Genomic DNA, 16,762 nt, shown 5'->3' on the forward strand with positions numbered 1-16,762 from the left:
TTAAAGTTCTCAATCCAGAGATGGGCAAAAACTTTATTTAAATAACAATTTCGAATAAAGTGGGTTTATTCGTAAAATTATTCGTGGAAAGTCTTCGAATAAAACCTTGGAATAAAACCTTGGAATAAAACCGTGGAATAAAACCTTGGAATAAAATCTTGGAATAAAACCTTGGAATAAAACCTTTGAATAAGGCCTTTGTATAAAACCTTTGAATAAAACCTTTCAATAAAACCTTTCAATAAAACCTTTCAATAATACCTTTGAATAAAACCTTTCAATAAAAACTTTCAATAAAAACTTTCAATAATAACTTCCAATAATAACTTCGAATAAACCCTTGGAATAAACCCTTGGAATAAGACCTTCGAATAAACCCTTGGTATAAAACCTTCGAATAATTTTCAGCCAAGCAGGCGGCCAGACGGCCAATAAAGTATATCGGTGTGTAATTCGGTTGCAAAACTTGTTTATTCTTCATAATTTTTTCATGGAGGTGACGCCAGAGCTAGTTCGTGGCGTTCTTCCGAGTAGAATGACACTAAACTCGATAAAGTTTAAACTGCGTCTGGTTTTATTCGTAAAATTATTCGAAGACTTCGAAGGCCACTACAGGGTGTCTCAAAATTCCTTCATCATCCGGAAATGGGAGGTTCCTGAAATGGCGTCCGCGGCTTCTTTAAGGAGCTATTAACGAAAAACACGGACCAATCAGAGCGCGACCTAGACGCGTGTTGGCACAGTCGTGTTTTTCGCTAATAACTCCTTAACAAAGCCGCGGACGCCTATTCTGCAAAGGAAAATGTTGCTTCAAATAATCTCAGAAATCTCCCTATTGAAGGAATTTTATATATCGTGGTGAAACGTTCACTTCAAATAATCTGAATTTCGTCAATTTTACTGTCATAGATTTTCGGGATTTCGATCCGACTCGAGACTTCGGGTAACAGGAAATATCGAGTATGTATCACAAATTTTCGGGAGCCGAGTAAGCAAAAGCTCATCCCTAGTGATCACCGTACCATTCGAGTTCTCTACCCAAAGTTGTAATCGTTTGCTTACGAGGAACGTCCATTAGCACTTTCTGTAAAATTTTGGGCTCGGTCCAACAGGCCCTGTGTCGAAACGTGCGTCGCGTCACGCGTCGGCTGCAACGAGCACACATCGTGCGGCACGCAGTGTGCCCTATTCACGAGCTAGACACTCTGATGCTTTCAAATTTTAGCTCCAACAAAGAATCCGAAGTGCGGCTGAGCGGCTGAGAGTAAATCTCTTCGGCTGTTCGGTTTAATGCGGGCTTCGAACTGTGCCGTGAAAGATCGGTGAAAAGGGATCGTGAAAACGAACAGTTTCTGCGGGAAAGAAATCGAAGTAACAAGGCCATCCGGCCACGAAATCGTCCCGATACCGAGGAAACGGCGCGCGGCGTACTGCTCCGATAGTAAATCGCTCGCGAGCGAGTAACGGTATCGGACCGGTGTGAGATTGCCCTAATTTTTTGTTTCTGCAAGTCAAAACCGGACGTTGTACCAGATCTTTATGATTCGACAGAAAATTTCCTGACTTTGTTCTTAAAAATATATTTGTTTATACAGGTTAGATTGAGAGGTGCCATTTTTTATTCCTGAAGATTAGGGTTGTCGCTGTTTAACACGTGGTTAGTGAAATCAATATTTAATAAAAATTTTGTTGAACCAATAGTCGTCTGCGAATAGTAGCAGTGGTACATGGTAAAATAAAAAAAAACAAATAATATAATAATAATAAAATAACATAAAATAAAAAAAGTCAACATTGGGTAGGATAGTGGTCGGATCGGGGTAACCCGAAAATTTATATTATTCGTGCCCCCGAATTTAATTAATTTTCGGGTTTCCGATCCGACCCGGCCCGAGCTCAAGTTTGGGTACTAAAAATTTCCAAGTACCCGAGTATTTCCAACCCGAGGCGGCTACTGTGAAGTACTTTGCACGTAGACAAAAACATTTCAATAATTATTAAAAATCCAGCGTTTGTTTGCAATTGATAGACTGCGGATCATTATGCAAGACAAAAATTTCTTGCTTGAATTGCAACAAACTGGAGTGAATTAGAAATTTATTTTCTTCCCTATTGTGTTTAGTAGGTTGAGAATAATATGATAGTGTGCTCAAATTTTTCTAATATTTTTGCGATTTTAAATTATATTCATTTTTGTCATAAATGCATAAAATCCGCAGTCTATTATTTGTAAATAAATTGGCAGACTGCTGGAGGGCGTAGAAGACTATGAACCGACCAGCATAGCCATGATCTTAGCAAGGTCGCCAACAGAGTTACCTTTTGATAACACCTAGTACGCAGTAGCGCGTTATAACTAGTTGGGGCCTTGGGCAAACCTTGCCCCGGTTCTTTGGAGCACATTCTTTTTTTTGTAGAAAATGAGCTTCGCAATTTTTATATGTCCTGCACATCATTTTTGCATTGAAATGTATGATTACGGTAAACTTTACTTTACCGGACTCAAAATTCGTACCTTTCTCCTACGAATGTTATTCGAAGTTTTTATTTCAATAAAACTTTTGCCCAACTCTGGTCTCCACTGTCAATTTGGGGTCCTCACAGTAGCGCGGTACAACTAGTTGGGGCCTTGGGCAAAGTAGAACTTCGGGGCCCCCAATCCCAACTAAATAACTTTATGAGAAAAACGTAGAATTTGGATCTTTTGGTTTGTGTTCGGGGCCCTCTTTTGCTTGGGCCCCGGGCATTTGCACAAGTTTCCCATAAGATAACGCGCTACTGCTGGTACGTCTTAAAGATAACTCTGTATGATTGTCGATTGTTATCCTCGAAACAATGAAAACATCGAACCGATCGAACGTAGTCGCGGAAGAGCGGTGATCACTTCTGCGAGAGTTAGAGGATCGAGGAACGGTAATCCGGTGGTCCACGATGGGAATGGTCGTGCAACGGGATCCCGGGAGCGATCGTTGCCCGTCACGGAACATCTTCGCCGAGGGAGACTGTCGAAGAGCAAGAAGTCAACTGGTGGGAGGCAAAACTCTCTCTCTCTCGAGCACAGCTGATCATTAAAGCTGCCGCTGGCCAGTCAAACTTTCACGCTCGGTGATATCCGAGCTTGGTAGCGTTCGAACGCGTTGAACTTGAATCGATCGGTCAAACGCACTCGGTCGCGTTCCGTCGACGTTTCGGTTTTCCCTGAGTCAACATCAACACCTCCATCAACATTGCTTTGGATCCTCAATTGTGGACCATTTTCGGAGACGAGTGATCAAACTGCAACACCTTCAGCGGAAACATACCTTGAAGAGATCCTTCAAGGTCACCGGAGCACCGGGTTCGACGCAGCAAGATCCTCCTCCAGTGAGCTCTGTGATCGATTTTTCGAGCAGGAAACGGTAACGGACCGTTGCAATGCGAAAGGAAGGGAACGCTGAGCACGTGTAGGAGAGAGGAAGAAAGTCCGAGGTAAGAAAAATGTCCTGGATCCCGTTCCGCGAACCGCTGTTTAAGGGTATCCAGGCATATTTCGCGAAAGTGAAGTCGGTGAACCGTGACGAATTATCGCCGTGCGCGAGGAGCAACGTTAAATCAATTCCCACCGCTAGCCAACGAGCACGCAATTCCCAACGGAGTCCAGACATGACCCAGGCAAAAAATTTCGAGACTCACAGAATTTCTTCCACCTGCTAACGTGATTCCAAGTCGCTCTTCAAGTAATGACAAGTCCCCAATCCTCCGACTTCAATTGCTGTTTTATTTCATACCTTGGTCACAGCAAAAAGATTAATGGGAACCAGACCAAACAATTTCGAGGCTCTTCAACGTGCTAACGCGATTCTAAGTCACTCTTCCCGAGCAAGGACAAGTCCCCAATCCGCTGACTTCAATTGCTGTTTTATTTCATACCTGGGTCACAGCAAAAAGATTAATGGGAACCAGACCAAACAATTTCGAGGCTCTTCAACGTGCTAACGCGATTCTAAGTCACTCTTCCCGAGCAAGGACAAGTCCCCAATCCGCTGACTTCAATTGCTGTTTTATTTCATACCTGGGTCACAGCAAAAAGATTAATGGGAACCAGACCAAACAATTTCGAGGCTCTTCAACGTGCTAACGCGATTCTAAGTCACTCTTCCCGAGCAAGGACAAGTCCCCAATCCTCTGACTTCAATTGCTGTTTTATTGTACACCTGGGCCACAGGAAAAATAGCATAGTTAAGGATTCTTGAGGGTTTAGGATCCTCTTCAGGAACCCCTTCAGGACCTTCCCCACTCGATAAACCGCAAACATTACAGAAGCAGAATTGCAGAGCACTTCTTGAAGATCTCGTGTCACGCACGATACTCACTCTCTTTCATCTCGCAGATGAAAGGGAATCCCCCGTCGCTCAAGCGACGACCTATTAAATGCAATATATCTGTCAGTATGCAAAGCGATTTTCGGAAAGTGGGTCGAGCAAAACGTTTCTCGCTCGAAAGGTCGCCGTCGGCGGATCTTCCCGCTGGCTATGATCCCTTGAAGACTCTATCCGCGAATCCGCAAATCCAACCTTCGTCGGTATTTGAACCGGTGCGCGAGACTTTCACTAATAACCCGAGTTTCAAGTGCGCCGCGCCGCACACGTTCAGACAATACAACGATCTCTCGAGATTGCCGCCATGCCAGGCCGCCTCGATCTCGTTCTCCTCTCTCTTGCTTCATCTCCTCATCTTTCTCCGGCGGTGTGCCTCTCGTTCGCCGAAAAATGAATCCGGAACCCGGGACGATTTCACTTCCGCAACGCAAACACGAGCACCGAGAGAAATCGGCGAATCCGTTTTCGGACCGATGAAAGAATCGAAAGTAGTCGCCTCGACGAAGGATTACCCTTAGACGTTGTCACCGGTGAAATCCCGCAGTCCAACACATCTTATGTTGTTAGGGGGCCATTAAAACGATGGCTCACACCTTGTGAAAAGCGCGCATAAAAGGTATACACAAATCAAAGTAGCCAGTTCATCGCCCAACTCAGTGAACACACATTTTTTGCTGCACCATTATGAGGTTCGTCGAGTCTCTAATCCTGAAGGACTCTCAATTAGACTGTTGCTTGCCCAAGAAAGCTGTACAACAACATCAAAGTAGCCAAATCCGTCGCCTAACCCAGTGAGCACACATTTATTGTTCCACCATTGTTGGGTTCATGGAGTCCCTAATCCTGAAGGACTCTCAATTAGACAGTATAGCTTGCCCAAGAAAGGCGTACAAAAGTGCTTCAAAGTAGCCAAGTCATATTTAACCAGGGATTAAATATTCCTCAACGTTCCATAGCCTACGATCTCCACAGGTTTCGTCACACGCGGGGACTTCGATTTGTCACACAATCAGCGTCCGTTCCAGACGTCAACGATGGAATAGGGAACAACAGCGATAGCGGACTGGCTGTCTCTGTTGAAAAGATGACCAGTGATTAGCTATTCGGAATTCTTCGAGGACAAGGCTAGACCGGTGATCGATGATGGGCATTTTTCAGCCGATCGTTTCCATGACAATGGATCCCCGGCGTGTTCTCAAGCGATCCTGAAGGACTGGTGTTCATACGTACGAGCGACTCGGCGAAAGACAGAAGCGGTTCGCTTTCCGGGGCGGAAACTCGAGGCAGGATAATTGAGAGCTAATAGGGAACTCCACCGAAAGATAGACGACGACGAGGAGGAAGAACAAGAAGGAATCAGCCGTGGTTGGCTCGACGATGCGACCGTCTTCGACGTTCAAGCGGTTTTCCGATAGCAAACAGCTGTTACGAGAGATCGGCGACGGAGCTGAGGCTCGTTTCTCCACCGCTGGGTAGGCAAACTTCCGGTGAATCCTTCGTTTTTAAGAGCAATCATGATCGATCGAGTGCTTGCCCTGGTGATGTTCGCCTGGCTCTGTGAGGACGCAAGGGGATACAACGTTCTGATGGCCACCATGGGCGGCACCAAGTCGCACACCGTGCCTTTCATTGCTCTCGGCACCAGCCTGAAGGCCAGAGGCCACAACGTAACCCTAGTCAGCGCGTTCCCTGGACCAGCAGCGAACAACGGCCTGCAGGAGTTCGTGCCTCCCATCTTCGAGGTGACTAATCATCGATACCCTTATCGATACCCTATCTCCTCTTACCTTCTCATTAAAATTTCCATCTCGATATCATCCAGCTTCACGTAGACTAACCCAATTTATCATTAACCCTCAAAAGCTACTCCCAGGAAAGCAATTCATTGGGGATTCCCAAGGGGTGCTATGGCGTGGCAGGTGTTCCTCAGGGTTTTCTGTTATTTTCCATGGGTTATCCGTAGGCCTACGTCAGCAACTACACCGCGGAATGGGACCTGGTAGGAGCGAGGTTCCACGACGAATTGCCGATCTCGCCTTGGGATGCGATGCGGTACGCCTGGGAATCCTGCGAGGCTCTTCTCCGGGATGGGACGTCGGTTTCTTGGCTGAGGAAGCCCGAGGGCAATCCCCATCAGCGCTGGGACATCGCCGTGGTGGACGGCGCCTTTCCCGAATGCCTTCTCGGGGTCCTCCACGGAGAGAATGTGCCCACGATCATGCTAAACACGGTAATAACATCCTGATTAGCGATTCTCTACGCGCAGTAAAAATGTTGTGCATCGATTTTGAGGAACGGGGTTACGTAAAATCCTGTTTCTTTAATGACATCGGTAAGTCGAAAGCGATACACCGATGTCTCCTGTTAATTGAACCTGACTGCTCTGCATTTCACTGACCCACTCAGCGCCATAAACGCGCCGTAATGTGCGCAATATAATCCGCGGCAGTTTACTACATTGCAAAAATAAATGGAAAATTTTGTAACACCTCTTCGAACGCTTTCCTCTCGGCGAGATTCGACGAGCCGCAAAGGCCATAAACGCGTAAAATCAATCGCGCCGGTAAAGTAGAAATCTGTCATGATCTCTTGGTTTCGCAGTGGTCATTGACTAAACACGATATTATTTAACCTTCGATACAGTTTGCCTCCTTCGATACTGCGCGACGTTTTTCTTCCCTGAACTTTTTAATTGGTGCATCGAATTATTGACAAAAGCGCACCGCGTCGCGTCGGCTTTAATTACATCTTCCGAGAGACTCCGCCGCGATAAAGGAGCCATCGGGCGGGACAGGAGAGACCGGTTATCCCTTGGGGGAGATGTCTGTATCGCGTTTCAATTAAACCCCGCTGGATGAATTACCATTAGACGTTTAATGAAGTTAATTACGCGCCGGGAGGAATCGTTGGGCAATCGATACCGTGGTGTTGCAGGTAGCGTTGTACAGCGGCTCGATCGGACGGCAAGGCAATCCATCCCCCTGGTCGGTCACCCCCTACTTCGGCAAGTCCTTCACGCAGGACATGAGCTTCCTGCAGAGGATCCTGAACGCTGCCTGCCTCGTCACCCTACGGGTCATGCACTGGATCATGACTACCGGATACGTTCAACCAGTTCTCCGAAGATACCTCGGTAACACGACCGGATAGCCGATCGATCCGCCGGATCGATCTCGCTCGCCAGTGTCAGAACTGTCTCCTTTTTACAGGGGATCAGCTGCCCGATGTACGTGAGCTGACTGCCGAGGTGCCGCTCACGTTACAGAACAGTCACTATAGCGTGGCCGACTCGTTGCCATACTTGGCCAACGTCGTCAACGTCGCCTGCCTCCATTGCAATCCCGCCAGCCAGCTTAGCGCCGACTTGGAGAACTTCCTGCAAAGAGGTAGGTCGTCTAATCTTGTTGCAGCGATCTAAGTTGGTGCACGAGCAAATCCGTGCCGTGTGCTAGCAAAGGATCAGCCGTACATGGATCTACGGAAATAAACAGTAAACTAGTTGATCCATTGGCTACCATAGAGGTCGAACGGATCCATGTTCAGCTGTTCCTTTGCTCTGTAGGATAGCCTAGTTTTCGGGCAGCCCCGCAGACCTAAAACCCTCTCGGTCTGGGATCCGGCCAAAGATTGAACGACTTCGTAGAGGTCCTCCAGTCAAGATGATAACCGATACGTGGCCGCAGGTTTCATTTTCGTCTCCATGGGCTCGTCGGTTCGCGCGTCGGGCATGCCGGAGGCGCTACGTCATATATTCGTCGCAGCCTTTGCTACCTTGCCGTACAACGTCGTCTGGAAATGGGAAGGCGGGAAGATCAAAGATGTGCCGTCCAACGTCAGAACGGCAGCCTGGTGGCCCCAACAAGATCTCCTTGGACATCCAAAGCTCCAAGCTTTCGTCTCTCACGGAGGCCTGCTGTCTCTTCACGAAGCCGCGTATCACGGCGCCCCGACACTCGTGCTGCCTGTCTTCTGTGATCACGATGGGAACGCGGCGCAAGCAGGTGAGAACTATGACTCCTCCTGCTTGAACGATAGCTTGTTGCTAGATTTTAATGATTCCTCGAAGCCAAGTATTTACCTGCATCAGAAGTTGTGTCGCAAGACTCGTGTAGGGTTAGGTTTAAACACACATCATGGGATATACAGTATGGACATGCGTCCCAGTGATCCCCATTTTATCGAGGATCTAACTTTACTGTGGCTAAAATCGCCGCGCATACGCGAGAACAGATGCACCATATCGGAACACTGGCGGCGGATGTCGTTCATAGAGATTTACAATACATTAACGACATCTTGGCAATATAGGAGTCTACTTTTGTCGACATCCTGGCAATATAGGAATTTACATTTGCCGACATTCCGGCAGTATAAAAATCGACATTATCGACATCTTGCCAACATAGGAATCTACATATATTTCCGATATCCACCACATTTCAACGGAATACCGACATTCAACAGAATGAGTCATTTTCCATGTTCTGACATAATAGATTGATTTCTTCGAACAGACTGGACGCATTAAATTCAAACGAATATCCCAGGACGTGTGTAGCATCTTTTCATTCAAGATTAACGGAATTCTCAATGACTTCATGATGTATGTGTGTATATTGATGACGTCCAGGCTTGTTAGTCTTGTTACACGATCTTCGAAATAGAATAATACCTTCCGAAAATCATTAATAATCAAACCGAACGTTATCTGCGTGACAGAAAAATTAGGTTACGCCCTGGTGATGGATTTGGCTGGCGTATCGATCGGAAATCTTCGCGAGGGGATCCTGAAGGTGTCTGCCGTGCACAACAATTCGTATCGGAAGGCGGCGAAGAAGAGGAGTTTGCTGTTGCGAGAGCTGCCAATTAACCCGAGGAGATTAGCCACTTGGTGGGTCGAACACGTTGCCAAGTACAATGGAGCTGAACATTTGAAGAGCTCCGCAAGGTGCGCACTTTAGCGATGTTTAGAGTTTACAGAACGTGTAATAAATTGATGAGATGTTGTTGAAAAATACATGTCCTTTTCAGGCACATGAGCATCGTTCATTATTATTCCGTCGACGTAGTAACGTTTTACGCTGTCGCATTGCTGTTGCTGGTTTACGGGCTGAAGAAGCTCTGCTGGAGGACGATATCGAAGCGGACTGTAAATAAGAAGAAACTAGACTGAACTGTGCTAATTTTTGAAGTGTACACACCATACATATTTATTACGTTTCATATACTTTGTAATTCTTGTAGATTAAATGCGCGAACTGCGAGCGGGGAGCAAATGTAAAAATGTTAATAGCGAAATAAATATCAGAAGCGAGGTGTGTGTGATACTCGTTACCGGAAATAAATGCGACGAGCGTTCTCCTCTTATCGTCAGATTTATTAATTATTCCGGCAGCAGCGAACAGATTCTGGATCCAGAAGGACCTGGTACTATCCAGGGACTCATCAGGGACTCGTCAGGGACTGGCCAGGGATCGTCAGGAGCCACCCTTGGCCTACCTCCAACAATCATAAAATGAGACAGTCTACATACTCCTTATAAATGCTTAAACATTTTATGTATGAATCTACAAAGAATAAATAAAGACAATGTATATATAATAAAAAAATGTATCTGAGTATATATTTATTGCACCAACCATTTTTCCTGAACTTCCGAACATGTTACTGAGTAACATTACCGATTGGGAATTGGAAAAATAGCGAAAATACGAAAAATAAAAATTTTCGGGCGTCTGGCTTGACGTTGACTCGTACTACTAAAATTTTGGATACCTCCATCGACATCATGTTCTCCTGATACAAAGAGCAATTTTCGAGATTTTCGAGCGTCTGACTTGTCGTTGAGTTGTGCTACTGAATTTTCGAAAATTTTCGGGCGTCTGGCTTGACATAGTCTTGTACTACTGAAATTTCGGATACCTCCATCGATATCATGTTCTCCTGATACAAAGTTCAATTTTCGAGATTTTCGAAAATTTTCACCAATTTTCGACCGTCTGGCTTGTCGTTGAGTTGTACTACTGAATTTTCGAAAATTTTCGGGCGTCTGACTTGACGTTGACTTGTACTACTGAAATTTCGGATACCTCCTTCGACATCATGTTCTCCTGATACAAAGTGCAATTTTCGAGATTTTCGAAAATTTTCGGGCGTCTGACTTGACGTTGACTTGTACTACTGAAATTTCGGATACCTCCATCGACATCATGTTCTCCTGATACAAAGTGCAATTTTCAAGATTTTCGAAAATTTTCGAGCGTCTGACTTGTCGTTGAGTTGTACTACTGAATTTTCGAAAATTTTCGAGCGTCTGGCTTGACATTGTCTTGTGCTACTGAAATTTCGGATACCTCCTTCGACATCATGTTCTCCTGATACAAAGTTCAATTTTCGAGATTTTCGAAAATTTTCGCCAATTTTCGACCGTCTGGCTTGTCGTTGAGTTGTACTACTGAATTTTCGAAAATTTTCGGGCGTCTGGCTTGACGTTGTCTTGTACTACTGAAATTTCGGATACCTCCTTCGACATCATGTTCTCCGGATACAAAGTTCAGTTTTCGAGGTTTTCGAAAAATTTCCTCGAAAATTGAGAAAGTATTAGGAGAACATGATGTCAAAAAGGAGGTATTCAAATTTCAGTAGTACAACTCAATGACAAGTCAGACAGTCGAAAATTTCCGAAAATCTCGAAAATTGAGAAAGTATTAGGAGAACATGATGTCGAAGGAGGTGGCACGAAATTCAGTAGTATAAGTCAACAAGTCAGACGGCCGAAAATTTCCGAAAATTTTGGGCAATCTCGACAATTGAATGTTGTAGTAGGAGAATATGTATGATATTGAAGGAGGTGGCACCTAACTTTTCTGCAACCTCTTTTACTATGATATTCTCCTGATACAAAACTTAATAATAATTCTATTATCGAATATTACGTACAGTACAGGGTGGTTTAAAAAAAGAACACATTAACTATTGTAACTAATATTGTTTATTTTCCACTAAAAAATTACAATATTAAATGTATATTATGATTAGACGAGAAGAAGGTTCCTGTCTGGAATCTGGTGACGTTGGTACGAGTACCCAGCCGATTGGATCAGAGTAGAATGAAGTCTACTCCTATCTGTCCAGAGCTACACATAATTATTTTGTTAGATAATGAAAAATATGAAATGTTTATTCTAGTGCAAATGATTCTTGCCGAATCTCTCATAAGGCTGTGTGTATTCGGCGGCACGAATTATCTGTTCCGTAAAATCTGAAAATAGCGCCACTTGACGTAGCGGCAAAACGCTCAAACTGGTAGACAAAATCGACTGTCGGTAATTTTGTCTACCAGTTTGAGCGTTCTGCCGCTACGATAAGTGGCGCTATTTTCAGATTTCTCGGAGCAGATGATTCGTGCCGCCGAATACACATAGCCTTATGGAAAATTCGGCAAGAATTATTTACGCGAATACAATAGAGGATAGTATTTTTCGAGGCAATTTTAAATTATATTCTTGTAGAAATTTTTGGACGTTTTGAAGGGCTCAAATTAGAGGTTAAGGTTCGCGTAATTTATATTGAGACCATTGAGACCGATGTGTTTAAAAAACCAACGCGTTCTAAGTCTGTGGTCCAAGCAAAGATCATTGACATCGAGTCGGTATGATGGACGGATAGATATCCGTTTCCACCTGGAGTGCATTTTATGAGTTTCCCATCCACACAGTGAATGTATACTATTTATATACACTTTCAAAGTAACGATTGTCTGAGTAGACTGTTTTGTTTATTTATTTTTATAATTTTCGTTTGACCATTTATACCTATAATTTATGATTTATGTTTCGATAACAGTTCCTGTTTAGTGTTCAGTCATAATTATGGTCGTTACCTTATTAAAGGAACGGTTTGATTTAATCTAACCTCTACAATAAGTGTATATAATAATAACGTATTTATAATGTGGCCTCCTGAATATATACAATTGAAGGTAACGATCTACAATTTTTCCATTAACTCCTTCTCCTATTTGTAACGACAATTAACACACAAAATGACAAATTGTGTTTCAGCACATAGAGGATTTGATGGTTTGCGGTATATGCTACGAATATATGGATACATCTGTTATAACATCATGTTCTCATAATTGTAAGCGAAACTGTTCTTAATTACTAGTATGTAGATCTTTATGCACTTATGGCTACTGAAAATTTACGAAAAAGGGTGGAATATAAAATTCGACAGAATTCGGCACAATTTTTATATTTTTGAGATCTGCAAAGGCTACTACCACTGGAAATAACATTGTATTTCATTCCACTTTGTCTAGAAAAAATGAAAATTGCATAAACATCCGCAGTCTATTAATTATTATCTTATCCATTAACACATACATGCAATAATACTCACCCTATTTACAGATTGCTCGCTGTGCATCAGAAAGTACTTGCATTACAAAACAGAATGTCCTTCTTGTTTTGCGGAGACTTTCGAGAAAGACTTGCGGAAGAATAAAGTTTTGGATGAAATTATAGCGCAGTTTGTGCAAGTCAAGGACAAATTGAAAAAATATCTGAAAGCTCCGCTACAATTTCTGCCAGGCAATAAGAGCGACGGTATTTTAAATTCGCCAAGAACAACTCACGAAAAGAAATATTCACCTTCGATAAAACAAGAAGCTGCAAGTGTTAATAGAAATGTAATTTCTAAAAATAATGCATCACCTTCTACAAATGTTCTTAAAGATCTATCTAGTCCGAGTACTAGTGGTAAAAACAAAATACCTTTAATGTTTACCCCGAAAAGTGCAAAACGGCAGGATCCAATCGGCACAGACGAGGCCAAGGTTGTTATATGTCCGGTCTGCAAAGTTACTATTTCAGAGACTCATATAAATAGACATCTTGACGATTGTTTGAAAAGAGAAGCGAAGAAGGATCAACCACAAATAAAGTAAATGTAACAATAATGCGTAATGTATCATTTATGTGGACAAAAATATACGATCGCTATTTATCTTTCAGACCAGATGCAAAACGTCAACCGCTACCGAAGCTAGTATTCAATTTAATGAAGGATGCAGTGATGCGTAAGAAGTTAAAAGAATTTGGCCTGTCGGCTCAAGGAGAACGCAAGATTATGGAAGCTCGACTGCAAAGATATATCGTTCTTTATAATGCGGAATGCGATAAATCTACTCCGCGATCAGTTTCCGAATTGATTAAACAATGCGAAGATGAAGAGAACCTTGAGAAAAGAATTAATAAGACTTCGTCAATTATAAATGTAATTATTCGTGCTTATATAGTACTGTAAAATATAACAGTATACATAATAGCAATCTGTATCGATTCTTTCAGAAATTACAAGTTAACAGAAACATGGAACAAAACGTCATAGATCAAGAGAGGAAAAAGTATTGTAAGTTTTTGTGTTTATACTTTTCAATTCATTACGAGCACAACATTGTAATATTTAATTTTCGTTCACTAGTGGAAACGCATAAAGACAGTTTCGAAAGTTTAATTAAAAGGATCAAGAGTTCCGAAGTACAAAGAAATCCAGCGGTAAGACGGAACTTGTTAAACGAAAGCTTCGAAGCCAACAGACGTACTGTACAAGAAAGTGAAACAGTCCCTGAGAGTTCAGATGATTCAACAAACGATATCGGCCAAAATGATCTGCCGCCCGTGAATTATGCCTATGCGTATATTCAAGATTCTGATTCGGACAGTGCTTGCCCTTTACAAATGTATTCCAGCAGTGATCCGAAGAAATGTCATAATATCGAGTTTCCTTGCGACAATAATGCTGAAATTAATGAAACTCGATCAAGTTATAACGATCATGTCGGTGAGGAAAGCGATCACGTTACGTCAGATACATATAGCGATATTCCGAAGCGCAAAATATTAAAAAGGGGAGGAAGAAGATTTTCAAAGGATGAAATAAGGAGGATGGACTGTGTGTCGACAAGCAGAAACAATTTTGACTCTGATCAAGAAGACGGAGGCTGCGAAAAGCCTGCTTCTGTCTTACAAAATATTTGTTACGACCTATCAAGCAACGATAGCGTCGATAGCAAATTTAGTTGCGGTAAGCAATTCTAATTGATCGAAGTAGTAATGCAAATTACTCCTCGAATACGCAAAAGTAGGCCACTGCGGGAAGCTCGCGCGCTAGATTGATCCTTTATCTAGCGATTGTAACTATGGAAAAGCCCTAACTTTGCATTATCGAGGAATATGTAGCTAGCGGTGCGTGAGTGTGCTACCACATTCACGCGCGCAAGAGGAGTCTCTCGCAAAAATAGAAAATATACATATATAGAATTATGTTTACAGGTAAATCGAACGCTGTTAATCATGGATTGTTACACAATAATCTACTAAACTCATCACATGTCGAAAAGGAGAACATAAGCTCGTCTCCCGAATGTAGTGGAAATCGTTCCTACCGTAAAAGAAGTCGCGATTTCATACAAAACGATGGTAGAACCGTTTACGACGCGAAGAAGAGAATTAAGAAATTTTCCCAATCGCATCTCAGCGAGACCGATGAGTCCAATGAAGGGTCTGTAAGCATGTTGTGCGATAATCAGGAAACGTGTGTACCAAGTAAAACACGATTGAGAACTCGAAACATGAATACTACAGCGGTAGAGAGCACGACAGTCTTACGAAAATCTGTTCGAACGAAGCGCAAGAACGATACGTGAATCAAATTATTTTTGTACATTCTTTATAAGTATAGTACCTATACGTTAGCGCGGTGAAACTTTGGGAGGCAAATCATGAAATGAGTACAAAATCGTGTTTCGAAAACACCGAGTTTTAGACATTATCGTATTTGAACAGAAAGGGATTAACAATGGAAAAGATTAACGATAAACGCGAAAACTTACGTCACGGGTATGTATATAGATAGCAACAACAATATAAGAAGCCCGGTTTATCATTTGAAATAGTCATTTTTTCGTATTGTACATACAAATAGAATATTTGTCTTTGTTATGCATTTTATTACTTATACACTTTGGTTTCATTTATACATTTAATCTCATGTACAATATATATGTGTATATATACAAATTATATTTGATATTAATATATAGCTATTAAGGCTTCTAACATCCTAATGGAACGACTATCACATTCATGAAACATTTTCTTTAAAGTTTTTTTTTTCTTTTTAGTCTATTGCATTCTTACGGTGATGATATATTTATTATACATTTATATTATTATTATTCTATATATATGTTCGCATCTGTGAATAAATACAAGTGTAATATTCTGACAAGGATGATTTTGTCTACAGCTGTATGTGACTTCCGCTAACAATTATTTCTCTGGCATTAAAAGTGTTACTCATGTTTGGCAGTGTTTCTGAAACCATTCTTTGCGAAACCATTGGATTTAAGTGCTTTCGAAATATCTCTTTTTCTAAGTTCTCTGTCGAGGAAATAGGAGATTTACGCTGTTTATTATTACTCCGTACATTATTCTGCTAAAAAAATATCGGTACAACGTAAATGTAGTAGATAAACTATAGTAAATATCAAGCAAATATATTCATTTAGTATGTGTATTAACAATTGCGCTATTGCCACGTAAGATCTTTTTTTTTTGTTTACATCATCTTATATCGCAATAGAATTATAGATATTCATACAGAAAATAATTTATTCTGTTTTCTCGTTCCTTAGTTATTATATTCCAAAAATAAGTTCATTTTCAAAAATATGCTTTTTTTATTACCTTTCGCGATAGGATTTTATATTTCAATTTCTTTCGTTAAATTGTAGGCAACGATATTTTAGGCTACGTTATTGTTTAGTTCATTCATTTGCCGGATTACAGTTAGGCTTCCCAAACAAGGGGTTACGCATAAAAAGTTTAAGAACCACTGCTGTATGGTATGGCATCGTGCGAGGTAGTTACTCGTCTACTACACCCCCTAACTATACTGCAAGCGAGTCTATATGTTTTTTCCGTGCACAGATCTCCGTAAAACTCTTTGAACGATGAGAAGGCAAGAAAAAATATGTTTCAGCTTTTTCCATGCTGATCTGGGAGAGTTTATTGAAACTTCGAAAGAGCAAGATCGATTGAAGTTTAATATAATTTCATGGATCACGTATGTCGGATGAAACTATAGCATTCGCGTACTTCGAGTACTGCATTATTAAGTACTGGATAGTATTCTGTATTATTAAGTACTGGAGTTCAATTCGAAACATGAAAAATATTTTATTTCATTGAATATTCTATGCGAAAGCAACTCTTACGTCACGATTGTAATTTTTAAAGGGATTCACGCGTCCCGATTCAACGGTATAGTATAGATTTGAAAAATAATTCAATTGCAGACCATGCGTAATGTTGATGCATTAGGAATTGGTAGCTGTA

General features: G+C 41.9%; 2 protein-coding genes across 3 annotated transcripts; both read left to right on the top strand.

Annotated features, from left to right (window-relative positions):
* The first annotated feature begins 2,772 nt into the window (after window positions 1-2,772).
* Ugt50b3 (UDP-glycosyltransferase family 50 member B3) lies at window positions 2,773-9,962 on the top strand. The gene is made up of 8 exons (XM_076432023.1): window positions 2,773-3,468; window positions 5,331-6,100; window positions 6,322-6,588; window positions 7,293-7,491; window positions 7,568-7,744; window positions 8,042-8,359; window positions 9,078-9,306; window positions 9,390-9,962. The coding sequence occupies exons 2-8, from the start codon at window positions 5,873-5,875 to the stop codon at window positions 9,529-9,531; spliced, it is 1,560 nt and encodes a 519-aa protein (XP_076288138.1). The 5' UTR covers window positions 2,773-3,468; window positions 5,331-5,872; the 3' UTR covers window positions 9,532-9,962.
* A 1,862-nt stretch (window positions 9,963-11,824) lies between these two features.
* On the top strand, window positions 11,825-16,291 carry LOC143213026 (E3 ubiquitin-protein ligase RAD18). 2 transcript variants are annotated; one of them, XM_076432468.1, is made up of 8 exons: window positions 11,825-12,106; window positions 12,204-12,339; window positions 12,422-12,500; window positions 12,773-13,304; window positions 13,376-13,637; window positions 13,712-13,772; window positions 13,845-14,447; window positions 14,696-16,291. In XM_076432468.1, the coding sequence occupies exons 2-8, from the start codon at window positions 12,310-12,312 to the stop codon at window positions 15,067-15,069; spliced, it is 1,941 nt and encodes a 646-aa protein (XP_076288583.1). In that variant the 5' UTR covers window positions 11,825-12,106; window positions 12,204-12,309; the 3' UTR covers window positions 15,070-16,291. The 2 variants fall into 2 exon arrangements, with proteins under 2 accessions (XP_076288583.1, XP_076288584.1); XM_076432469.1 differs by having other exon boundaries at window positions 11,825-12,080.
* Window positions 16,292-16,762: the final 471 nt, after the last annotated feature.

The sequence above is a fragment of the Lasioglossum baleicum genome, chromosome 10 (genome assembly GCF_051020765.1).
Source record: "Lasioglossum baleicum chromosome 10, iyLasBale1, whole genome shotgun sequence".
In the NCBI taxonomy this organism is placed as follows: Eukaryota; Metazoa; Arthropoda; class Insecta; order Hymenoptera; family Halictidae; genus Lasioglossum; species Lasioglossum baleicum.